Source organism: Bacillus rossius, chromosome 11 (assembly GCF_032445375.1).
Source record: "Bacillus rossius redtenbacheri isolate Brsri chromosome 11, Brsri_v3, whole genome shotgun sequence".
NCBI lineage: Eukaryota > Metazoa > Arthropoda > Insecta > Phasmatodea > Bacillidae > Bacillus > Bacillus rossius.
This window is the reverse complement of record NC_086338.1, coordinates 44,706,340-44,733,813: the sequence shown is the minus strand read 5'-3', so window position 1 is coordinate 44,733,813 and position 27,474 is coordinate 44,706,340. Positions and strand designations below refer to the sequence as shown.

Below are 27,474 nucleotides of genomic sequence, written 5' to 3'. Positions count from 1 at the left end.
CATTTCGAGTATCGATTCTGATCGACATTTCGAGTATCGATTCTGATCGACATTTCGAGTATCGATTCTGATCGACATTTCGAGTATCGATTCTGATCGACATTTCGAGTATCGATTCTGATCGACATTTCGAGTATCGATTCTGATCGACATTTCGAGTATCGATTCTGATCGACATTTCGAGTATCGATTCTGATCGACATTTCGAGTATCGATTCTGATCGACATTTCGAGTATCGATTCTGATCGACATTTTGAGTATCGATTCTGATCGACATTTTGAGTATCGATTCTGATCGACATTTTGAGTATCGATTCTGATCGACATTTTGAGTATCGATTCTGATCGACATTTTGAGTATCGATTCTGATCGACATTTTGAGTATCGATTCTGATCGACATTTTGAGTATCGATTCTGATCGACATTTTGAGTATCGATTCTGATCGACATTTTGAGTATCGATTCTGATCGACATTTTGAGTATCGATTCTGATCGACATTTCGAGTATCGATTGTAACATATTTACAGTAAAATGATCTTGCTGAGTAAAAACAAAATAAGTATGGTTTTCTGAGACTAAGAATACGCACAGACACATACGGTGAGGGTAGCCATGCAGCATCCACACAGACAGGAAAAAAATGGAAAACTCAGAGATTTGAAAAAGTGTCTTGAAACCTGGAAATCATGGGGAATTTTCAAAATGTTGATTACCAAAATGGATTAGTGATTTTTTTAAATAGTGTTTTTTGTTAATATATTAAAAAGGTTAAAATAAGTATCTGGTAATCTTTTTTCATGTGTAGTTGAAAACCCATCTGTTATCATTAATTAAAGGTTATGATAACTAATGAACCAACTTAATGATTCGAAGCACGATCAAACGACTGAAGTAATTAATGTGGTTGCAATCAGTAATGTATTGTTTCAAAGTTTATATAATATAGTGGTTTTTTATTATGAACGAGCAGAATTGGGTGCATAGCATTGATTGAAAGAACAGCACAAACTGTGTATTAAGAAAAATGTTTTACGATGATTTTGATACGTTACTTGTGGTCGAGGTCGAAACTTATTTAGATACGGCATATATTTTTATTGCATTATATTTGATATCTTACAAAATGATTAATGGTAAGGGGAAAAAAATGTTTTGTTGGACAGGTAAAACTCTAGAGTAAGAGTATGGGAACCGTGCCCTCTGTGGAAATAGCTGCGAGTCGAGGAGCGGGAAGCGGTGACGAAGGAGCGCGGGACGCGCGTGCTTGCAGACGTTCACGCTGACGGGGGAGGAGCTGAGGAGCACGGCCCTGTTCTGGACGCTGATGTTTGTGGTGCTGGCGGTGTGCTCGGGCGTCAGCTACTGGCTGCAGGTGGTCTGCATGGCCACGGCCGCGGAGAAGATGGTGCTGAGGCTGCGGCTGTGCGCCTTCGCCAACATCATCCGTCAGCCGGTCGGCTGGTTCGACCTGGAGACCAGCTCAGCGGGCAGGCTCATCACGCGACTGGCTCGGGACGCTCCCCTCGTCAAGGCGGTCAGTGCTGATTGTAGTAGGTACTTGCCGACCGGGGCTCTTGAGACGTCTTGAAGCCGGAGATTAGCCTGTTAAGAGAAGTCCTTTAGCTCAGAGCTCATACTCAAACAAGCATTCGAATGTGTTCTATTTTCTCGGAAACAGATCAATGAACTTGAACCAAATTTTTACAGGGAATGTAAAAAATGTATATCCATGATTATATTGTTGTACTTTTTGATTAGAGATCAATAAATAATAATTAAAACATATTGAATTCACCAAAAAACAGACGATTTCATATACATTTTATGTGCATTTTCTAAAGAGAATTGTGAAAATAAAAATCTTGAGACATAGTTACATATGTTAGCTACAATTGGATGTAATAATATAATTGTGTCACCGCTTTGGATTTTGTGTAACTATTACACAACTAAATGCATGTTATGTGTTTTTGCTGGCAAGCTGGCTGACTTGGGCTGGCCTGTCCATGTCGCTGGTGTGCGACCTGTGCATCATTCTCTCTCGGCTGGAGGGGCGGTAAGGCAGCGTGCCCTGCCACCCGCGTAGAGGGGGAGCCGCGAGAAACTAGAGGAAGGGTGAAGGGGGAAACAATAAACCAGTTCTCGCCTTTTTGCACGCAGTTGAGACTTGAGGACACAATTTCTGTATCTGATACAAGGCAGAAACATTATTATCAGTGATATAAATCGTGATTATGGGGCGACGTAAAGAGTGGAGGAAGGGAAACAAGACTCAGCTGTTTCTCACATCCAAACGAGGAAAGAGAACAGGTGCTGCACTTCTGAAATACCACCAAGAAAGATAAATTCCTGTTTATCAATATTATTCGTTCACGCTTACCGAGTCCTGGAATAAACAAAAACACAAAAAAAAATAAACAAATACTCTCATTGGATACTGTTATGACATAGCGACGATCGCGGGAAATAGATACTTGTTAGCTATAATCGTGTGTAAGTAAAGTTACTAGATCGTTTACTACCATCGATATGTGCTATTTAAACGTGTTATATTTAGCAAGTTATAAATACATTTTAAATACATGTTGTTCCAAGCTTATTACAATAATTACAACAACTGACGACATGTGTACTGTCTCAGCCACCGGTAACTGCCTGGCTTACGCTTGTGTTGGTGTTTTATCTGGTGCCAGGCATCAGCACGTCCTCCAGCGTCTAGCCTGAGTCGTCAGTTATTTCGATACCGCGCGTGAAAATAATAATATACTGTGACGAAATTATTTCAGCAAAATACGTTACTGCCTGCTGAAACGTGGGTCTGGAAGATAGTGATTAAGTGTGTACTGTAACATTGTCTTTTTTAGATAATCTTCTTCGTATTTTCACAGGTGGTTAAATCGCAAATAACGGAAATGTTAACTTACTTGTAAATAATGAAACCTACAAGCTTTAAAATTTTCTTAGAAATTTTTTTTTTTATGAACAATGTCTATATTATTTACCATTAGTGTATCGATATATGTATTGTTGTAGGCGGTCACAACTCTCAACCTTTTCCAGGTAAGAACGTTCTTCCGCGAGCAGCGCGCGCACAGTGACAAGGCAGCGGAGGGGAAGGACACGGCCAACCCCCTCCCATGTAGCGAGTGCTTGGTCACGTGATCACATCGTCACTGCTATGAGTCCCACCCCCAGCCCAAAGACACGCCCCCTGGCTGGCACAAACACGTGGCAAGGAGCGCTCAACCGCATTCCTGTCCAGCCGAGGACTTCTCTTAACACAGATATTTATCATTTATGCAACATTTCCAAGATCCTCCATGTACACCTCATCACCTAATGAACCTCTCTTCTTTCGATGTGTGACTCCTTTTCTTTCGGTGGTGCACGCCACCTCGTTCTCTTTTTATTTCAGTGATCGATAATATCATAGGTTATAATATTGGGAGCGGAGTAAGTCAGTTTTGGATGTTCCCAAGGACGTGGTGTTGCCGTGTGTTCTGTAGGCCGCCGGCTTGCGTGCCGGCCAGGTGCTGGGGGCCTTCGTGACCCTGCTTGCCGCGATGCTCATAGCGTTCCTGTACGGCTGGAAGCTGGCCTTGCTGCTGACCATAGCCGTGCCTGTCATAGCTGGGGCCAGCTACCAGCAGATGCTCATCATCAGACGCAACCAGCGGAGGGATGCCGAGCTGATGGACGAGGCGGGGAGGGTGAGTTTCTCTACAGCTCGAAACGTCATGTTTCTCATCCCTCAGCCGCCGTACTTTGTGGTCACATAATTTTTTTTTTCTGACCAGAATGTGTAGGATCGCAATTAATTCACAACAGTTTTTGAGTCTAAAGGTTTTTTTACATTGTGTGGAGGTTTATTTGTTATTTAGCACTAACTAAAGTTAAAATTTATGCAAGCAGATGGTTTAGATTGAAAATTTATATAGTTTTTTTTTGTGTTGCAAATATTTGCAGGTTGCCTCGGAGAGCGTTCAAAACATCCGAACGGTGCAATCCCTCGGCAAGGAACTACTGTTTTGCGAACTCTACTTGGACAGTCTGATAGCACCGTACTTGTAAGGTTCAGCAAAAAATTCTATCAGTTGAAACATCTCAAACTGTATTTTCCTCTGCAGCGCTAAAGAGAAACAAATGGTCGTTATTGGGCAGATTGAAGGCTTGGCTGAAAGTTGTACTTAAGTTTTTTTTTTTTATATTCCAAATCACTCAAATTTAAGATTTTATTGTACATTTGTACTTTCTACTGGACATTTTTTTCTTGGTATTTTTAAATATAGATAACGTAGTAAATTTTTGTTTTACAGTGAAGACATTTCTGTAATTCTGTATCACTTAAGATTGAAGTTTCTAATCGCAGCATTCATACAGCAAAACTTATATTAACCCATCCACCATTCAGACCAGGGCTGTGACAGATAATGAATTGACGAATAACAGAAATATTGTAATCCACATGTACATTTCACTGTGGGCTTTGAATTTTTTTTTGTGTATTGCAACTGTTAGTAACTAATTTTTATATTACTATATTGGTACATTATTCAAATGCTTATATCCTTGCTGATTTATTTGTCTTGTTTGCAGTAGCTTGTCTTGCTTATTACAAATTATTATATAAAAATAATTGTATCATGTATCAGTCAAAATGACACTTTTGGTGAAGTAAGTATCATTGAATATTTGTCGAAAATGGTGCTATATTGATGAATAACATGAGTTCATAAACAATAAAAAATACAGTGATACCAAAATCTGTTTTAAAAAACAAAATTGGCCTAAAATTAAAACCATAAAATCTTGTCTCTACTTATAGACCTTGTAGCAGCTAGTTGAATGATCTAAATTTTTTTTTCTGTGCAGGGAAGCAAAAAAGCAAGCGTTTGTATACGCCTTGGTGTTTGCCTTCTCACAAGCTGTCATATACGTCATGTATGCCGGAGCGTTTAGGTTCGCAGCGTACCTCATCGAGAACGGCGACATGGAGACTACAAATGTGTACAGGTATGAATGAAAAATTTTATGGTAGTTTTATTGAGGCAAGAATTTTCCTGTGATATATTCGAAAAAACATGACTTGTTTTGTTCTCCCCCACCTTTCTCCTTTCCAACTTAGTATTTATAAAATAATCTACAAAATTGAGTACCTGCAGTGTTAGGGCTTAGAGCAGTTGACATTTTAACTTACAAAGTACTTCTTTATTCAACAGTAATAATTGCGCCCTTGATTCTTGAGGAAAGAATTGGATGAAATACGTGGCACATATGCAGGTCAATACGATAAGGATTATTACAAATAAGTACTCTGAATACGTATGGTGTATGTAGTGTGTTTTATTGCGTGTAAAAATTACGTGAATTTTTTTGGCTCGTCATCACATTTAATTAAGTATGTCCTATTATGTCTTATTATGTCCTGCAGTACTGCATTTTTAATTGCCTTTGTCATTTAAATTAAAATAACTTTGACAAGAACCAGATAAATAGCTCATTGATAGAGTAAACTGTGTCAATTTGTTGCAACAGGCCCTTCTTCACTTCCCCATTATCGATTCACAACTGATCATCCGTTTGAATGTTCATTTTCAATTTGGAAAAACCCACTCCCTTGTTAGTGTTTATTTTAATTTATTAGTGATGGGCTGAATCCCAATTTTCTTGAATCCGGACATTGAATTAGAAGCCCAAAGAGTACCTCAAATATACACCCTCGTATCCAAATCTAGGTCTCAAGGGTAAAAAATTAAATGCCTAAGAAATAAAAATTGTAAAATATGGTGTTTAAACTAGAGCGGTACAGATTCACAAAGTTTTGCCGATATGCTGATAGAACTGTTGCAGATTCAGTAAGCCTTAAAGCAGCAAAAAAAAAAAAAGTTTGGATATGTTAATATAGATGGTGGATGTTAAAGAATCGGTAAACAAAGTGAAGGCAATGAGGTGCGACAATTGCTTCTGCCTCCGAACGTCTTGTGATGGACTGACGCTGAGACGAGGTGTTAGGCCGCGAGGAGAAGCTTCTTCCCTCTCAACTGGCTTTTATGTCATATTTGGAATTTGTGACGAAGGTCAAACAAATTAAACCTTTTAAAAACATTTTAATAAATACATTAAAACATTTTTGTAAAGTATGAAAAATATCCCTCTGAGCGGGGTGCGTTCATTTCACTCAGAGCGTGGTCCAACTCCCTTCTAATGTGTAATATGAACGCTTGAGTTTTAGACTAAACACTGAAACATAACAGTAAAATTAATAAAGGATAGTAAAATACTACAGGGGACGTGGCACAGACTCTTATCTATTCCCATAGTGGTGGTCTCACATGCACATGCACACGGGGGGGATTTAAATGCAGGGTGATGGGAGAGGGCATGAAGCAGGGCGAAGGAAATCGGGCTTAAGGGAGGGCGTAGCCTGGGTCGACGTCAAATCTGTTTTTCGATAGATTTCTTTATGAGAATCTGCAATTGGCAAAAAAAAAAGTTTTAAATGTAGGCTGAAAATGAAACTTAAATGAGAATTCAGAGAATTCAGGATACACTGTGACATTAAGACAAAGATGCACATATCAAAAGTGACTTAAAGCTAGTTGAAATGCCTTAAGAATTTGAATTTGGACACAGCGCCTGTCGTGTGACAGTCTGTTGGTTTTTCACGAACGCCTCGAGTGTGCATGTCCGTACCGGAGCTCGTCGTGTGTGGATGTAAACCCAGAAAGTGTGATGGCGATTGTGTTCCAGGGTGTTCTTCGCTCTGGCGTTCTGCGCCGCCTCGGTGGGACAGGCGTCCGCTTACCTGCAGGACTACACCAAGGCGAAGCTCGCCGCGGGCTTGCTGTTCCAGCTGATAGACCGCAAGTCCGAGATAAGCACAGACGAGACGACCGGTAGCAAACCAGTAAGTCCTTATTATTTTTTTAAAAATCTTATGACAAATATCTGCCGTTGATTATAAATTCACCTCTTGGCAAAATAATTGGTTATTTAATCCTTGCTTGATTTAAGATGTATTATTAAAACCATCACATTAACCATTTGTGATCAAGAAGTGATCAAGAAGTGATCAAGAAGTGATCAAGAAGTTTGAAGCAGAGCAGTTTATTTTAGACCCCAAAATAATATGTGTTTTTTCTTATGTACATGCATATGTATATTTTTTCTATTTAATATACTAAAATCTGATGAAATAAATTAGTAAAAAATTATATAAAAATTTGGTTACATAGCCTTTGTAAAAGTGCACCCGTAAATGTAATTAAATTAATATTGTAAACCTTTTTCATTTAACCCCTAGATAGTGTTACGACAGGTCAGCCGAGTGAGTGTCCTTTGTTTCTTAATTATAATGATTTTAGTTAAGTAAGTGCAAGCACGGCCAATGACGCTCCCTAGCGGGCAACGGCGGAACTAGTATAGAACTTTATTTAAACTGTTTTCCATGCACAAGTAATTATTACAGAAAGTCTGGTCGTGGGTATGTGTGTATTAATTTTGTAAGAGGTTCATGTTATTCTTTATAATAACCCGGGGCACGCAGTCTTACAAATGATGACGGTAATTGTGTTCGGCGCGAAGGACGCCATGTTTCCCGCCGCGAGCCTTGTCTCGCCTCAGTCTCCTTCTTCAGCCGGCCGAGGGCGGACGTCTCTGCAGACACCCCGAGGACATCACCGTTGCATCACTGATAGGTAGCTCTGTAAACCGCTCTCTTTTTATCCTCGGGTCCTCTCTCGGTCAGTTATCGGCTGTTTATTAATTCGTGTTCATACTCTAAGAAGTTTTTTTTAACATCTCTCTACGTATATGCTTGGGGCGACCACGTGTGTGGTCCGCTTCCTCAACTTATACCAATTCGTGCCTCGGGCATTTCAACCGTGTAAAGAGAAAAGTGTAGGACGTGTAAAGTATTAATAAATCCACTTAAATGAGTCACGTGTTTTTGTGTTTGGGGACCACGTGGGTCCTTACTCCAGTCAGCGGCGTGTGGGATGTCCTAAGAGCCCAATGCGGATAGGTAGGAGCGGGCTCGGTTTAGCAACAGGTGTTGACACCGAGGTCAGGAGGGCTAATATCTCGCCTCACACGGGCCATGTAACGCCCTGAATAAGAGGCAGTGAATTTAACCACTCGACTACTGTGAGCGAGAAGAGTATTGAATAATTAATGAATAAGGATGTATTCCCAGGATTACAACATATTTTTAAAAGTTGTGATTATTTCTTTTTGTGACTATTAATGTTTACAAAATGTATTCTAGGATAATTTTTTTATCGCACAGATTTATACACTTAATGTTAAACTTCCGCCCTTGGTATACTCACAGAATTTTTTATTTCCGGTGCATACTAAAATTTCACCCTCTGCATGCCTAAAGAATTATGTCAGAAATTTTAATTTATGGCTTTTTTCGTGTATGATACATCATGATTAGAGACAAGATTATATGGTGAGTTGCGAATAAAAACTAAATAACATTGAAAAGAATGTCAATACACCATAACACCAAAATTCAAGTTTAATATTCTAAAAAGCACAGAAATGCAATTAAAATCACTAAACTAATCAGAATTTTCAACAAAAACTTAACTCCATGATGTTTGTACCACAATTTAATAAAAAGAAAAATTGTAGAAAAAGATTATTTTCTTAATCTTGCAATAGTAAATGGAAACTTATTTTTACATTAAGACCTTAAAATATTTTTACAAACACAGAAATTCTTAACATGTTTATTTTTTATTTTTTTTCCAGAAAAGTTAAGACATGTTTATTACAAATCATTATGTTGGAAAAGTGCATCATGTATCAGTCAAAATGACCATGTTTTGGAGAAATTAGTATCGTGGAACATTTAAGTGTCAGATTTGTTCAGCAGCAATGTCCTATCTGTCTATATAAATAGATTTAATAATAAAACCGTAAAATCTTGTCTCTAGCGACTGGTGGTTTGTGTGCCTAGAGGTTGGTCGCCAGGGACGCAACAACAAAAGGGGGGGGGGGGGGGGGGGGGGGCAAGGGTATATACCCCCCCCCCCCAACCCTCTGAAACCTTGAAGTGGGGGCAAACGGGGGCAAAGAAAGTGCTGTGTAATCAATTTTTAGATAATAATAAAACTGCTTAAATAGCACCATTTTCCACCTTGAAATACAAAATTTTTCCCGGGGGAGGACCCCACTTCAACAGGGGGGGGATCGATGATTCTTTATAAAAAGGTATATTCCCCCCCCCCCCCCCTTGGAAATTTTGTTGTTGCGCCCCTGGTTGGTAGCACACTGTCTGTCTTGAAGTTGGTAGCACTGCAGCGCGGGGAGAGCACACACTGTAAGGGCCGTCCTGTGTTGGCTCGCCAGGAGATCGCCGGGAAGGTGAGGTTCGAGGACGTCCGCTTCAGGTACCCCAGCCGCCCCGACGTGGAGGTCCTCCGGGGCCTCAGCTTCGCCCTGGAGCCGGGCCACACCCTGGCGCTGGTGGGGGCGTCGGGCTGCGGCAAGAGCACGGTCGTCGCGCTGCTGGAGCGGTTCTACGACCCCACCGGCGGGGCCGTGGTGAGCCGCGTCTGTTCCCCTCAAACACGCTCCCCCGTCACAGTTGTCATTTCTTCCCCCTTTTAAAAAGTTTTAAGGCCGGGTTTAATAAACCACGCAAGGAACGTTAACGTCGCAACACTGCGACATGCAAACAATGCAAGAAAATCACAAGTCGTTTATGAAGCTTGCAAGCCGCAAGACGTTTCTTACCCTTAACTAAAAATTATAAAACAATAGGAAACAAACTCAGGGCTTCTTTTGATAAGTTATATTTATCATAAGAACCAACTAATATTGACAATAATTTGTTTATAAAATGGTATGGTACACTGTGTTAAAAGTTTATCAAATAAAAAAGCAATTTATATAATGCACAATTAATTTAATTACTGATGTGTAATAAGTTAATATTGAATATTGATGAATTTTTTTCTACTGAAACTACTTTTCACAAACAGTAAAACCAGGTCACACAAGAAAGTCTTGCTTTCAGGACCAGTGGCTGAACGAACCTGATTTTAATGATTGGTTACATGCATGGTATTTAATGCCAATGTTGAGAGAAGATTTTCTGTGAATGTAGATTGTCTTGTAGACAACATGCAAGTAGAAACCCTCGTAGCTCACAGATGTGAGTGTGATGCTGTCAGCTATTCATCTGCATCTTAAAAAGTTTTCAGTACACTTCTCTTCCAAAATGGTCAATGGAAATGCAAGCCAAAAGGCAAGAAAGTTGGAGGTTGAACAATTAACTTGCATTGCGTTTTTGCATGTTGCTGGGGTTAATAAACCGTACTGTAAAATGTGTTTGCGTGTTGCATTCTTGCCAAGTTTATAATCTTAGCCTAGCGGGTCCGATAGTATTCGAAAAAAATTTAATATTTGTTTTTCATGAATAATTTGATGTTATATTACACATTTAAAACTCAATATTTTTTTAAAATTATTTGTTACAATAAATAAGCCTACATGGATGCGACTATCTTAAAAAAATTTTTTATTAAAAAAAATACTTTGTGTGAAGCTAAGATAATTTACTAAGAAATTTATATTTGTTTTCTGCAAAATTATTCACCCTTTTTATTTTTAAAAAATAATCTGTAAATATGATTGCAAATTATTAATAACTCTTTTTTTATGTTCATAATCTTTAATCACCAACATTTTCTAACTTAAAATTTTAATCGTTAAAGAAAATGCATTTCCATATTTTGTATTTTCCTTTTTATTTTTACACCTCTTTATTACGGTTCAGTTTATGTACCTTTAGTTTTAATTTTGCTCAAGTTTGACTCAAGATTTCTTGGACTCGTATTGCAGTGTAAAAAAAAAATTCACTGCAAGTTAAAATTTGAATTGAAAAATATTTGACACTCCTGAATATTGTGTGTGATATTCAATTAGAATAAGAAATAGAAGCCTAAAAACCTTCTCCCACCCGCTTCTTGTTGTGGTGAATAAGTTTCATTGGCCCAGTGAAATGCGGAGGTAGATTCCAAGGGATCACAGGGAAGTTCCTCAGCCCCATAAGTAAAAAAAAAAAAAAAAAAAAAAAAAAAAAAAAAATGTTTGTGACAGTACGTGGATGACCACGACATACGGACACTCAACCTGCCGCATCTGAGGAACCACATCGGCCTGGTGACGCAAGAGCCCGTCCTGTTCGACTGCTCCATCAGGGATAACATAGCGTACGGCGCGACCGATCCGAACGTCAAGTTCGCGGACATAATGGCCGCTGCTCGTGAGGCCAACATCCATGACTTCATCGTCAACCTCCCGGAGGTAAGTGTGAGATAAAAGTTTCTCAGATAGTAAAACATAACGTTGTGTGGAAGAAGTAAACTATTCAGAAGTTTCCTGTTCGGTGGACTCAAATAATTTTTGCTCCTGATCCAAAACAGTTAACACAAGCACTAGGTGAAACATGTTAGCCTAATGGGCTGGATCGAAAAGATACATATGTGCTCATTAACCACAATATTCTGAGTTTAGACTACTCTTTTTTTTTTAAAGCCCGGTTTAATACTATGGAAGCGGATAAGCCATGAAAATTTTTTAAGTAGGAATGTGTTATGTATTACTCTGCTTTTACTGTATCTGTTAACTCGTTATAAAGCTTTCTTTGTTCAACATAGGTTTTTGTTTTTAGTAATTACCTTTTTTTTGAGTGATCGTCAATTTTAGAAATACTATTCAAAAGGTTGCTAATTATTTAAAGTGGGTTTTTTTTTTAGGAACACATTCAAAATCAGTGTACCTAGTTTATTTTAAGGCGCAGTCTATCATCATAAATAACTTGAGCGTTGAGCTAGCTTTCAAATGTTTTAGACGACGTTGAGAGTTGTTTTGTGTCCGCCGGAGAGTTGCGACAGTGTTGCACTGCTCAGGGATACGACACGATGGTGGGGGAACGAGGCACCCAGCTGTCGGGAGGCCAGAAGCAGCGGGTGGCCATAGCCCGGGCCCTGGTCAGGAACCCCAGGATACTGCTGTTGGACGAGGCCACATCAGCCCTGGACACGGAGAGTGAGAAGGTAAGATACTCCAGGTTGCAATGCGAGATCTGCTCAGCGCTACGTCTAGAGACGAGATTCTATGGTTTTATTTTCATGCCAGTTTCATTTTTAAAACAGGAGATTTTGGTGTTATTTTGGTATTTTTTTTATAAAATCTTTTTATTTAAAAAAATATATCTTATTACTAGAGACACGGAAATTTCGTGAATCGCGATATCGCGAAATAACACCGCAATTTACCTTAATTCGCGACAAAACACCGAAATTGCACAGCATCGAGAAATAAAACTGATAATGAATTAGACCACCCATGCAAGACATAGCTAAAAACAAGTAAACACGGCGTTGACGGCACATCGCCATTTTTCTAAGTTCCAACATGGCCGCTTTGTAGTAATGAAAGTAAATAATGTACAGTATTCGCGTCACGTAATCATGACAATTTGAAACGAAAGTAGTAATTGCAATCATAAACTAATTAAAAAGAGAAAAATGTACCTGAGCATCAACACAAAGTTAATAAAAATACCGGCGATGTTTTCAACACAATATAGCTGCCATGATTTTCAACCCACTTCTTTGCTGCAAACTGTCACCTTACAGCTGTATTTACACATTAATCCTGTAGAGAAATATAAATTTTTAATTCTTCCTTTCATGTTGAACAGTTAACAACATCATGCTTTCAACTACGTTTGACTGGCTTGGCAACCTACTCATTAGAGCTGTAGCAAACCGTATGTATTCGGTACTGAGTAACGGGTGCGCCATCTAGTATCTAGTAACGAAACGTTACACACGGCTGGATTACGTTACTCACATTTTTCGTATGTTTTACGCATGCGCGCGCATATTCGATGAATTTACGTTACAAAGAACGATGTTTGTTTATTAAGTAAAGTATAATATGGAAATTTGTCGTCCAAGTTTTTTACTGTTTATAAGAAAGTATTTTTTACAAATTAGAAATATGTATGTTTTTGTCTTTTATTATCACGTATTTTCACGTTTTTTTTGTTTTTATCTTAAAAGAGATAATATAATAAAACCGCTCTAATGAGATTTAATTGTTTCTTGGTTAACAAAAACTATTAATTATCAAATATTGTTAATTGTTTATATTCTATTTATTATTATTTACACGACGTCATACTGTACGCGTACGCAATACGACTCGATTCGTTGCTGCAACATAACATAGCATGTTATGCGGTATCAGAAGTAACGAGTAACGTAGCGACACGATAGTAACGAGTACTAATTGTTATAGTAACGAATACATACGGGTACACTTTTTTTCGTTACTTTTACACCTCTACTATGTACTCATAAACATGAACACATGGCACTACGCCGATTGATAAGCAAAATCAGTGACCTTTAACTGCCGTAACTACACTTCTCAACAAATGCAATACGACCGCAGAGCAAGTGAATACGGCGTCAACGGGACAAAGAACAGCAGCAAGAAATATTAAAAGAATACTAAGTTGAGATATGCCGTGCTGAGGTAGCGCGCTAGGGGGCACCGGGCCGTGCCGAGGCAGCGCGCTAGGCGACACCGGGCCGTGCCGAGGCAGCGCGCTAGGCGGCACCGGGCCGTGCCGAGCTGTTTCAAGCCTACAATTTTTATTTGCCAATAGTGTTGACTTTACAGTGCAGTATACGCCGTGCCACTATTATTTAGCCAAGCAAAACTTGTAGGTCATAAAACCATTCTCAAAAGTTAAAGTAAACATGAAAAACCAAAACGGCGAAATAAAACCGAAATTTGATTTTTTCAAAACGAAATTTAAGGAAAAATAAAACCATTTTTACGGGACTCTACTTATTACTGCTGAACAAATATGATACTTAAATGTTTCACGTTACTAATTTTTCCAAAACTTTGACATTTTGACTGATACATAATGCATTTTTTTCAATATAATGATTTGTAATAAGCATGTCAACTTTTTAAAACAAATAAAAATAAATCTAGTAAGTATTTCTGTTTGAAATTTTTTTTTTAAAAGGGCTTAATGTAAAAATCAGTAACTAATAAAAGTTGCAAGATTAAAAAAGTAAACTTTTTAAAATTTTTTTATTACATTGAGCTACAATCATTATGCTAAATAAATTACTTTCATTGGATTTAATAATTATAAGATTACCAATTTGTCAATTAGTTAAGTTTTTGTTGAAATTGCAGATTGTTCTAGGACTTTCATTGCATTTTGGTACTTTGTGGTGTATTAACTTAAAATTTCTTTTTTATATGTTGTATTGAAGTGCTTTTCGTTGTTTATTTCAATTCACCATATAATCTTGTCCCTAGCTAGATTGGCACGAAGAATAATCACGTATCTCTAGTTTGCAGCTAACCCCTAATAGTATACTGTAGGTAGTTCTCTATAGGGATTTGAATTCTTTAAATAAAATTTCTAGGTTTTTATATTACATATCTTCATTAAATTGAAATATGTTTAGTACTCATTATTCTTATTCAATGTTATTCTTATTCAATGTTATTCTTATTATTTAGGCACTGAAATTCATTGTTTAAAATCAATTACATTTTTACTAATTGAAAATATAATTATTTTTACACTGTTGTTCCAAGATTCAATTGTTTGGCTTTCAGAATTTCAAGCAAATGTTGGGAAAATGAAAGAAAGGCAGTCATAAAGTATACATTATTCTTTGCTTTAACACATTATTTTCTACATTTTACTCTACTTTCAATTCTGTAAAATCAGAAAATAACCGCTCATTAAAAATGTAAAAATGGTTTTATTATAGCAGTTTTTCCAACACACAGCTGTAAATTGTAATAAATGTGATTAGTGTGTGTGTTTGAAACAACACATGAGTGGTAAACACGTTTCTCCCAAAGCATCCAGGTTGATTCCCGGCTGAAATTGTGGATTTTCTCCCCTTGGCCAGTAGCAAATCCTTTTTCACTCTCTTTCTCCTTTTCTTTCGCAATCTATTTCTCTTTCCTTTTTTTTTTCTCTCTTTTTCTTACTCTCTCTTCCCACCCCCACCGGGAAGCCTACAACTCAAGTAGTTTCGGTTCCCTACCACGTTCGTGCAATTTCGGATTTCTCTCAAAAAATTGAAATTAAAAAAATCTATGGGTTGGGTTGGGTTGGGTTGGGTTGGGTTGGGTTGGGTTGGGTTAGGTTAGCTACAACATACTTGTTTTCCATTGGAAACTTCTGATTTAGTGGCTGAAGTGGCGTCGGTACGGAAACGCAAAACTTCGGAAATTCTTGCAGGGAACCGAAACTACGCGAGTCGTAGGCTCTTTCCCCCCCCCCCCCCCCACACCCCCCTCCTAAGTCGAAACTGATTTAACCTGATATCAAGTTATTCGAGTGTGTTGAGCACTTGGCGACACCAAGCAGGGATACGACATGGGTTTGGCACGGCAGGTGGTGCAAGAGGCCCTGGACCGCGCGCGCAAGGGCCGAACGTGCATCGTGATAGCGCACCGGCTGTCGACCATCCACAACGCGGACACGATAGCCGTGGTCCACCGCGGCCGCGTCGCGGAGCTGGGCACTCACGACGAGCTGAGGGCTCGTCGGGGCCGCTACCATCAGCTCATCAGGAGGCAGCAGCTGTGACGCGTCCCCCGCGTCTCGTCACGCTTCCGCCTTTCCGGCTCGCGAGTGCTCGCTCTCGGTTCCGTCAGCTGTACTTGTCGCCTCACGAGAGTGCACGTGAACTGGACGAACCAGCGAGTCATTGGCATCCTCCACGCTTGGGGCGGCGAATCCCGAATGGATCCTCGGAAGACGGCTCGCGAGCTCCGTGGACGGGAAAAAGTTTTGTGGAGAAGGCATTCCGGTAAAGCCGCGTCATTTTGTTACCGAAGTCGAAGATGGATGCCACACGTCCCTTCTGTGTGAAAATTGCAGGTCCACAATTGAAGCAAGCGAGTCGCTATCTGGTTTCATACGCTCGGCCGTTATGAATAAATAAAAATGTCGCCTTACATGATCTCCCCCCGACATAGCCACTGTGAAATATATAGTGGTTGCATAGTGAGAATATTGCTTTATCTGAATTTGGTGTGGTGTTTTTTATAGAATGTTTGTTTGTCCTGTACACAGATAACTTTGTAATCCTTAGAATTGCACATCTCTCAAATAAATAACATTTATAAACATATTTTTTTCCAGAGTGTAAATTTACGTTTGCAGCATTTTGCGTGAAATCTAACTTCCATGATACGGACATGTGATTTTCGTACACAAAAAAATGATTGCAGAAGAAAACCAATCATTGGACTTTGTACTTAATTCTGCAAATCTTTTTTATTCCCTATTCCTCTATTCCGAGCTAACATCTGTTTATCGTGGGAAGTCACAGGAAGTGGTATTACAGTTAAAAAATGTGCCTCATCCATTACAATTAATACAGTAAGTAATACGTAACAATTAATGCAGAAAGTTTTTTTTGCAAAAGTTTTGAAGTTAAATGCAAATTTAAATATTGTTTTGAAGTTTTACTGCCGTCGTAAAAGATTATTTAAAGTTAATATTCATCTTGTTTCTTGAATTTTGTTACCGATTATATAATGTTAGATTTTGCATATGCATTTGTGTTGCTTCATACAATTTTTCAGAAATACTTTTTTAATACAACTTTTTATTTTATGTTAATAATTATAATCAAATTGTGTGTAAAGCTGCATTTGTGTCCATTAGTGTCGTTTAATATTTTACTTTATTAATGATTTATATTTTCCATTATTTATAGAGCATTTAGAAATATAAAAAAAAGGGTGTTTTGAGTGTTGAAGCATTGTCTGTAAATGTTATTTTTTTATCAACATGTATGAAGTCAAAACTATTTATCAGTGTTGATATTTTGTGAAGTTTTTTTTATAAAACTGCAAGTTTGTGTGAAATGTATTCGTACTGCCTTAATTACAGAATATATTTTGTTAAGTGTTTATTTAATTGCTTTTGAAACATCAGCCTTTATACAAATAGTTAATCTTTCACATTGTAAGGGTGTATTATGGTGGTGTGCAATTACTATGCAGTATCTATTTAAATTTACTATTACATAATTATTATTTATTTACATAATATATACATATATTGAGTTTGATTGCGGGTCTGTCAAATATGTAAATAGTAAAGGTGTTTGGTATATATTACTGTTTTGTAATGCCCAATACACAAATCATATACCTAATATAATGAACCAAACACATGTTTTAAATTATATTTGTAGGTATAATAGCAGGAAGTTTTGTGAGGTCCAGCTTTATCAAAAGTTCAAATCAAATCGAATATTATTGTTTATGATAATTATTAAGAAACCAAATTTGAACTAGAAATATTCTCGTATATCAATGTTGCCTCGACTTCAGTTCGGTAGATTCAGATACTCGTAAAGTCTACAAGACTCCTGGTTTTAGCACAAGTTATGGTAAGAAAAAAATATTGGGTATTGGTGATTATTTCCATAGCGTCAATTTCTGTGACCATACAATATATTTGGTCAAACCAATTTTCGGAAATAGTGAAGATAATCAGCTCACCTCAGTTCTAGTTTTATGCACCTCAATTTACTCATAGTAAGCATTATATTCTTCACAATATTATTGCAATCATTTATTTCCATCTTGATGTCTTAATTCAGTATTACATATTCTGATTGCCATGATTAAAACCTTTTCAACAATCCAAAATCATACTGGTCAAGAAATTTTTCTATGGCCTGAGGTCATAGTTCCCATAAAGCTTAAAATAATGAGAAACACTTATAACTAATATTAAAACAGTTAACATGTGCATTGAGAAAAGAAAATGAAATTGCATATACAACTGTGTGAATTAAAGTTAAAATAATAGTCTTTGCAGTCTGTTTGTATTACTGCAGCTATGAAATGGTCCCAAAGCTTTATAACTAGGTATCACAATGTCATTGAATTAACTTATTTCAGTCTTTAACACGTGTTTACATAGTTTTATACATATAAAATTATTTGTATATTATTTTTGTTTATTCTGAGAGGTCATTACCCGCTCAACATTCTCACCCACTTTGAATCGTGACCAGCAAGGCTTAAAGCACACAATTTTTTAGAGCAAAAGTCAGTTGCTAAACAAGGAAGAGTGCAAATTGGATGACTAGTTAGATAATCTTATTTATAAAATAAAAAAATTCTGATCAATACCTCTGTACTTAGTGATAGCAATAAATATTTGTAGTAGTGAACAAAAAAGACTTTCAGATTACGATTCTGGATTTAAAGATTGACAGATGTAAAATATAAAATGAAACTAAGAATTTTTGATACAAAATTAATATCAAAACTTTCATGTTTATGGAAAAACCATATTACAAGGAAAAGGCAACTAACCAGTATATAATATTTTTTTTTTGCCATTATATATTTTTTTTTCAAAAGTTAAAAAAAAGAAAAAAAAAAATAATCAATCCAAAAGATGGTGTGCTGTTAGGAAAGTGTTAACTGGGACTTATTCCACAAAAGTATAAGTTAAAATAATTTATCCTACAAGTTGTAAAATATGATATAATTAGTGTTCCACAAATGTACAAGTAAACACTTGTAAATCCCAGTGGATTTGTAAAAGTTAAAAGTGTCTTTCTAAAATTTTACACACATGTTTAGAAGGGAAAATTCAAGATGTTAAAATAAGCTTGTAAAATTTCATTACAATTTAACCTAGCGACTGGGGGGTTTACGGGTTACGGAGGGCCAACCACGGAACTGAAAGGAACGGTATCGCACTGTTACTGGGGGAGATGCCTCCAGGAAGCACAAAGCGATCAGCCTGAGAACTGGGTGAAAGGAAACCACCTGAGGACCCCCCTTCCCCCTCCAAGGCCGCTGTTAGGACGCTTCACGCGTAAGAGGGCGAGAGAACTTAGGTTCGGCTGTGCCAGGTTTTGAGCTCTAGCACACTTGTGGAAAAGCAATGCTCATTAAAAAATTAATCCGTATTAATAGATAAGAAAAGTTTTTATACTGAATGCCCCTGAAAATGGTTTGAAGGATACATAACAGACCCTGGTTGCTGGTCGATTGTTGACCGGGTGACAATCGATATGCCGTAGGCAGCGTCTGATCAATGCACATGTTTTGCACCGCCACATATCGAACGCCCTAGTGAGGCACCGATGAGGCATGATGACCTGTTTGAGCAAAGAGAGCTCGGACGGTTGTCAAGACATGACGATACAAGCTGCTCCCAATCCTGGAAGCTGACTGGACATGTCACTCTGGCATACTGCGACACTATGGTCCTGATGGCCAACTTTCATCTTCAGGACTGTCAGCAGGCAAGCAGGACGCGTGTGATAGCACAAACGATGTTTAGTTCTGGTCATTAAAAATAGGTTCTTGGTTAACGATGAAGCAATTTCCAGTCTAGAAAGTCATAGTGGATATGACTTCAGAGTACCCCACTTCTAATTCCACCACAAACAAGCAAATCAGTCACATTAGCACCTAGGTATCACATGTGTTTTATGTATGTGTTTTATGTTGACTAGGTGGCTACAGTAGCACAGATATATAACATTTTCTTTTTAGCTGAACCAATATTTAATTTAGGTGCACAAAAATTGCTTGGGGAAAAAATTTATATATATATATATATATATATATATATATATATATATATATATATATATATATATATATATATATATATATATATATATATATATATATATATAAAAAATAAATTTAAACTATTGCAGCAGTAGCACCACACCAATGCAATTGCAAGATACGTATTAAATTGGATATCTAATGGATGTAACCCACCAACTAACAAAAGGTTTGTTAGAATATAGTTTAACAAACATGTTTAAGTTAAAAATGATGGACTGAATAAATGGCAGCACATACCTACAGTTCACAAGAACTTTTAAAGATGTTTTTTTTTTTAAATTAACTATTTTTAAAGATATTTTGTTTTTCAATAGGTCTACTTTTAGTTAAACTGATCATCCCTGCCTCCTAGTGATAAGAGGGACAAAAAAAATATTGGGATCTCAGCACAAAATAACTACAGTCCAACACATCCTGCCTGAGAGGACATTTTCAATTTGAAGACCATCTATGTATTTGGATTTCAAGTTCAAAATTTGTCAAAAATAGTGCACCATTTGTGTTAATTTGTGCCGTTTAAAACGGAAAATTGTGCTACAGTACCTAAAACATAACGTTTAGTTAGTTAGTCGCCAACTTAACAAGTTGTATTTAGAAAATTAGCTACAATACTTAAAGTATTTATTGGTTAATATCGATATTAGGTATGTACAATCTATCTGTTCCTCACTTTCATTGTAGTTTTCATAACAAATCAGTCAAAATATTGAATCTTTACTTGCACCTACGCATCATAATAATTTGAGACATTAATTGGGTTAGTCAGCAAATGCATTTATTAAAAAATATATTTATTTACAGATCCAATTATAATTTATAGTTAATTTTTTCACATTTAATTGTAACTATAATTTGATAAAATTATTACACACCGGTGTCTCACCACTTAATTACTTCAAATAAATCAATGACTTAATAGGTATTATTTGTAATTTATTAACATAAAGACATATCTACACTTACTAAAAAATATTTGCGAAGACACTGCTCACTATACAATTTTGTAACATAAATTTACAAATATATTTTTTAAAAAATTATACAAATATATACTTTTAGAAATATGTAGCAGATACATTATACATTACAACATAAAAAAATTATCAGCAAACAAAATCTTTTGAGTTCACTATTTCCACACATGCAGAAACCAGAATTTTTAAAATTACAGAAATACCATACAAGAGATGGTAGAGCAAATTAATGTTCTGGTTGGAAATAATTCGGCAACAAAAGATTTGAAACCTCGCAAAAATAATAAAAATGAAATGGGGAGGATGGTGCAAATACATTTGCATGAATATAAGAACAGTACCCTGCAACTTAGACATACACTGATATGATATTGCTAGCAGTTACATGAATTTAACCAATTTTAAAATGTGAGGTTGACATTCGCACCAAAGTGAATGGTGTAGGCCTGATGTCAGGTACTGATTTAAAAATCGGGAGAAGGAATTGATTACAAAATGTTTTACTTATGGGCAAAAAAAAAAAAAAAAACAATGAAGTGCTTATCGCATGTGGTCGCATACCTACATACTGCATTTTAAAATTTATGGGTTACCTTTAATAAGTAAACTGCGACAAGGTGCGTTATAAAAATTGATTTCTCAAATTCTTCATTATCTGGCTAAACAGACTATTGCGAAACAACTCTTCATGCTTCAATGAACTAACAAATGGCCACACGCCTGTAATACGGTAAAACCCATAGCTACATTGTGAACCTCTTTATAACAAACACCTCCTTATAACAAACTGTTCAGTTCCCAGCCAATACTGTATCAAAACACACGGAATTGCACCTCTATATAAAAAACATTCGTTTCTTTCAGATGAAAACTTTATAACAAACGGTCAGAAATATGAATTCATATTATTTGTTTTTGAAAATAGTAAATTTTATTATTTGATCAATTATGTTTGTGATTGAAAAAAAGAACAAGTGATTTAAATATTTAATGAAAAACAACAGCATTAAGACTATGCATATTTAAATATCTACAAATAAAATTCATGGCAGAAATAGAACATTGCAAACTAAGCCACAAATATTTAAGATGTCTGATAAAGTAATGGGTACGTAGTTGAACAAGAAAATTCATCAATTTGACTAATTCCTTTGAGAAAATTTTTTTCCCTCCGCGTATAATGTGCTGATTGACAATTTAATGGCAGTTTAAGAGTTCACTACGTCTCTTCATATTGAGAGAATACTTCTATAAATTCTTTTACTTCAGGACTCGATTCTTATGATAAATGAATGCCATGTAAATTTTTGTGACAGTCACACACATAATTTCAGATGTCATGTCCAGGAACAGTGGAAAATTCGATACCATACACTAAACTGCCCTAGTTTCGTTTTGATCCTTTATTAAGGACTTCTTTGTAACTAACGTGCACAAACATTCAGTCCCTTCTGTTTGGTTATGAACGGGGTTTATATCATGCCCAATAGTAGAGGAATTATTTCAGGAAGGTGTTGGAGGGGAGAATGAGACTTTGGAAATAAATAGAAAAAATATATAAACTTAAAATTTTGTATTAATAAAACTCATGACAACAAAAAGGTGTTTGGACTGTTACATTATCAATCTTACCACGAGTCACTTTCTGTGTAGCTAGGTTCAGGTGTTGTGGTAGCTCATCCTGTGTAACATATATCATCAAAATATCACAAATTTCTTTATAACTTCGGGACCTGGGATATATGTATCCCCCCCCCCTTCATGCATCTACAATATGGCAAATCTACCATCAGGCATATGATTCTCATCCTAACACTTTTTTACATTTTCGGGCGAAGAACAATTAATATAAGAGCACAGTAAATTTTTTTCCCTACAAAACATGCATTTAAAAAATTTCAAATGTAAATAAAAAATATATATAATATATGTGTAAATATACAATGTTAATTCTTCTACATTGTTTGCAATTTGTTAACATAGAGCACAGAGCTTTTTGAGTTACTATGCACAAGCGGATGTGATAACATTATAAATTTTAGCATCAACAGCTTGGCTCGGCTGTAAAATGGTACATACTTTACAGAATACAGATCAGCAAGTCATTTTTGCAACAAGTCTATCTGAAATGTCATTCTGCACTATAACAACAGAATTTCACCACAAACTGCTTTCATTTCAACAGTACCGTTTACTACTAAGGGGCACACTCCTTAATTATGACATATAATCCATAATTTAAAAAAGTTTAACAGTTTTATTTAATTACAAAATCACTCAATATTGTGAACGGAAGGTGAAACACAGTGATACCACCAATGAAAATAATAATACAGCAAAACAAGAAAAGTTTATTTAGGCTACTGAACTAGATATCTTACATACATCGTTCATTTAAGAATATACAAAATCTTTACAGCATCTTGAAGATAACATTGTAACAAAGGCAGCAAAAGCCAGCAGATCTTCAAGCACTTAGCTGCTTCAAGAAGATTAAAACTGAACACAACAGCAGGATATATATGTTGGAAAAGTTGTAAATATAGTAATTAAAAAAAAACTTTCAAAGCCACCAGTTGAAAATTTTAAACCCACCACGTTACTAAGTATCTTAAAAAATAAATGAAACTAAATGAATACACCCCACGTGATAAACGGAATAAAAAGTATGTACGTATCCTATTTGCATACTCAGTATGTTCCATTTTCCATCAAACGACTTTCGAAGCCTGTCCGATGGAGGCTAGCAGCTGGCAAGTAATATGCGAAAAGTAATGTGACCACCAACTTCACAAACAGTCGCAATATGAGATTCGTGCTTTCCCCCTACTGTCGTGTGTAGTTCCACTCTTAAGTGCGATAATGACATTGCCGAGAAGCTTGACAAACTTAATAATAAAAAGAAACCTGCAGATACATACACATCATTAAAAACACACCCATGACAAAGACAAACCCCTTGTCAGAAACTGCAGATTATCAAGATACCTAAAGGTCAGCCTGACAGCCTATGATGAAGGGTGGGGAGGGGAGGGGGGAAGGTGCACACACATAATGAAGTAAAGATGACAAGAGAAAGTGTCAGTTTCTAACCAAGTAATGGTATATGTAAGTGGAACATTATGTGTTACGAATGCACACATTTGAATTTACACTGCACGCTATACTTCCCTGAAATACCCATAACGAATCAAGAACTCTAGTTTAGCACAGCATTTTGAAACACCCAAAGTTACAATTAAATTTCGTTAACCTGCCAAATGCCATGCACTCCCGAACATTCGTCTCTCGAAAGTTTGCAGAGTTTTTACAACTCCAAGGCATTGAATAGAGCGTTAGAACAATCTCTTTGGTTTCCAGAAATATTTACTTTTATAAATAGTTTGGGGTAAACTTACTGCACGAACACGTGCTTAGAATATTTCACTAAAAAATAGCTGCATTCAATCAAAATTGAGATATCAAGTACGAATGACAGTTAAACAAGTTACAAGCGAAAAATATCAAGCAAGCTTTGGCAAAGAGAAAAACACTTGGTACTGTCTTAAAAAATAATCTTTTTTTACTTTATTGCATCTGTTAGCACAACTTGCGTGCAACATCGTGCAAAGAAGGGTTTCCAGTGACCAGCAAGCAGAAGCATAGCCTCAAGAACAGATCAAGATAAATCAACTCCTGAAATTTGGACCGAAATAAAACAATTTCATTATTTAAAGTTTGTGCTAAGAGCATGAAAGTAAAGGATTGACAAGTGGATAAGTAAGGACTTAAAATTTACCTAAATAAACAGGAATAACAATGAAACACATAGGGGCATATTGTTAGAGGTGGAAATTATAATTAATGTCTAATTGAGCTCAAATTTATACTACAATAATATTAATAACTTAACTTACTTATGAAGCACCATACTTAGTATCCGAGGCTAATTCCAGATAGCTCAGAAAAAGTGTACATGTATAGCGAAAATATATTTTGATTTTCCATCCCAATGGACGGCAGTTAACAGACTTTTCCAAATAAATGCACAATTTTTTTTATGTTAAAAGGAAGGTACATCTGAAGGGAAGACGGTACGAGTGAGATCTACACACAACTAAAAGTGACGGAGCCAAGAAATAATGATCCAATTTAAGCACATTGGATAGCTGAAATATTTAAGTGGAGATATTCTCAACATAATGCTACACCACAATAATACAGCTGATACGTGACCCATCAGACAATTACAAAAACGAGAAGTTGTGAACAATTCACACAAATGCTATATTTGTGTTGGTTATCTGATCTTGTTAGCAGTTATTTGATTATGGTTCTAGTTTATATGTTAGCAATCATTCATGCAACATTAGATTATTTGGTAACAAAAAATAATAATAACCCTATACTTACTTATGTTTTGTGTAATCTGGATTTTATCACATACTTTCAAACTACTTCCAAGCAATTGGCTGGCATATAACATAGCATACGAAAAAAATCCTCTCTACACGCTTATTCCGAGCAACCTTTTCCAGATCGTGAATTTTAACAGGTGCTTACGGCTGTTAATAACTGTGGTTGTTTCTTACTGTGATCAAAGAAAGCAAGTATACAACACTTCCAAAAACAATAAATGTGTGAAAGTAAATAATTGAATGTACAATGTGAAAAAAGTATCCCAAAACATGAAATTGGAAACTTTCACCTAAATTAAAAGATGCGATTTAACACATTCCAACAATCTGTAAAAAAAACCAAAAAAACTTTTTTGGATTAGATGTTCGTTCGCAATTGGGATTCCACCCGGTTCCCTTTTTTTTCTCTTCTCCATAGTAAAAGAATGGCTATCTGATAGCTTCTACCTAGGTACATAAAACCAGTATGTAATCCTTAAAATACAATTAAGGTAGAAAACTTACATGGATTAAAAAAAAAATTATGTCAATTTCTGCAGCAATATGGAAAAAAATCAGAAGCTTTTTATTCTGCATTTCAAAAAGCCAGCGGAAAACCCCAGCAGCACCGGCGCGGAGCAATGTGGCGGTGTCGAAGCTGAATACGCCCACGTCTTCAGCAGCATCGCGCGGGACGGACACGCGAGACTCACTCCATCTGGCGCAGCTGCGCGAGACGAGCCGTCAGCTCGTCCTGCTCCTGGGACACCTGGGTGGACGCGCCGACGGTGGAGCCCGCCTGGGGCAGCTCGAGGTTCAGCTCCAGCCCCGCCTCGTCGGCCACCTGCTGCATCAGCGAGTCCACGTCGCCCTGGGGCACCATGGTGGTGGTGGTCTGCGCCATGGTGTTCTCCAGCACCGAGCTCTGCACGTCCAGGTCCTCGAACTGCGTCTCGAACTTGTCCATCAGCCCCGAGATCTTCTCCAGGTTCATGGAGCGCATCGCGGCGTCCATGGCCTTCATCACGCCCGCCATGGACTGCGTCACCTTGCGCGTGGTCAGCGCCGACTGCACCCTGCTCGCCACGGCGTCCACCCGCGCGCTCATGCGCATGTAGTTGAGCGCCTGGTTCTTCTGGCGGATCGCGTTCTCCGCGTGGATGCGCGCGCCCTCCGTGTTGCCCTTCTGGATGGCCTTCTTGCACTTGAGCTTCTCCTTCCTCTCCTCCTTCTCGGCCCGCCTGGCGTTCCGCTCCAGATCCTTCACGGCGAACTTCAGGTTGAACAAGTGGTTGTCCATGGCAGACATCGTGGATATTTCGAGTTCGTCAAACTGTTTCGCTATTACCTCGACGTCGCTGATGTGTTACACCCCACAAAACATTCACAGTAACAAAACCAGAACCCAACCCTATAATACCTTTATGATGTTAGCAATATATTTTTTTTAATGACGACCTTGTCAGCTGACGCACGACTGTCACATACAAACAAAATTTCCCTTAAGAGAAAAAAAATTACAAGAAAAATAAAAGATAAATCAAATGCCGTAGTAGGGTACACTAATCGTTTTCAATATATATTTTTAGTTTAGATAAAAACAAATTACGAGTTAATTTTAGGTACTAAATAGTTAACTTATTTTGAAGTCTATGGATGTTTAAAACTGAAAAGACAAGCAAGAAACTGAAGAGTTCTCCAATCTTGCAACACTAACATTTGAAATATATTTTAATCTAAGCGATTTTTTGTGTTGATGGGATAGGAACCGAAAGATTCCCAAATGAATTATTTCAATTGTTTTATACCATAGCACTCAGGGGATGTCCACGTATGCAATTACATTACAACCCAGTAAAGCTTCTTTTTTTTTTTACATCTCCAGCCAGCGCCATATTGGTTAGATGTCCAAAATATTTACTGAAGTGTCTTTTGCATTGTGTTAAAAGTTTTAAATGTCTGTATTTAATGGAAGCGACTGTGTTTAACGACGCAGACTCTAATCCGTAATTATTAACCATTATGAAAAATGATGAAGTACCGTTCACACTTTGTTTTGGGCGTAACAATATGACGACGAAAAGGTAAAAAAGAGTGACTGACTACATCACAGCAGGTTGTCTCCTAAATAATTCATAAGTCCATTAAACTATTTTTGATTGATTAATATTGAACATTTGCCGTTGTTAAAACAGATATCACACATTAAAAGATTTTCAATGTTTTTTTTTTTTAATATTGTATATTATTGTATTATTTAATTCCATTGTAATTCCCAAACACGAATATTATACTAAACACCAATTATGTCACCGTATTTATTTTGATCGCGCATTAACTATTTTAAAAAGAGCAATATATTTAATTAAAATAGATTATAGTGTGTATTTTATAGTGTCCTTAATTCGACATTTG

General features: G+C 36.9%; 2 protein-coding genes across 3 annotated transcripts in view; one reads left to right on the top strand and one right to left on the bottom strand.

Annotated features, from left to right (window-relative positions):
- LOC134536894 (ATP-dependent translocase ABCB1-like) overlaps positions 1 to 17,020 on the top strand; it is a 62,762-nt gene extending 45,742 nt beyond the window's left edge. The window contains exons 17-25 of one of the 2 annotated variants that reach the window (XM_063376958.1): positions 1,276 to 1,539; positions 3,512 to 3,715; positions 3,972 to 4,072; positions 4,878 to 5,018; positions 6,756 to 6,912; positions 9,366 to 9,560; positions 11,121 to 11,327; positions 11,933 to 12,079; positions 15,478 to 17,020. In XM_063376958.1, the coding sequence (XP_063233028.1) occupies positions 1,276 to 1,539; positions 3,512 to 3,715; positions 3,972 to 4,072; positions 4,878 to 5,018; positions 6,756 to 6,912; positions 9,366 to 9,560; positions 11,121 to 11,327; positions 11,933 to 12,079; positions 15,478 to 15,672 (1,611 nt within the window). In that variant the 3' untranslated portion in view covers positions 15,673 to 17,020. The remainder of the gene's footprint in view (positions 1 to 1,275; positions 1,540 to 3,511; positions 3,716 to 3,971; positions 4,073 to 4,877; positions 5,019 to 6,755; positions 6,913 to 9,365; positions 9,561 to 11,120; positions 11,328 to 11,932; positions 12,080 to 15,477) is intronic. The other variant, XM_063376957.1, reaches the window with a different exon arrangement.
- A 5,994-nt stretch (positions 17,021 to 23,014) lies between these two features.
- LOC134536893 (charged multivesicular body protein 1B2) lies at positions 23,015 to 26,721 on the bottom strand. Its single transcript, XM_063376956.1, has one exon. The coding sequence runs from the start codon at positions 26,366 to 26,368 to the stop codon at positions 25,769 to 25,771; it is 600 nt and encodes a 199-aa protein (XP_063233026.1). The 5' UTR covers positions 26,369 to 26,721; the 3' UTR covers positions 23,015 to 25,768.
- Positions 26,722 to 27,474: the final 753 nt, after the last annotated feature.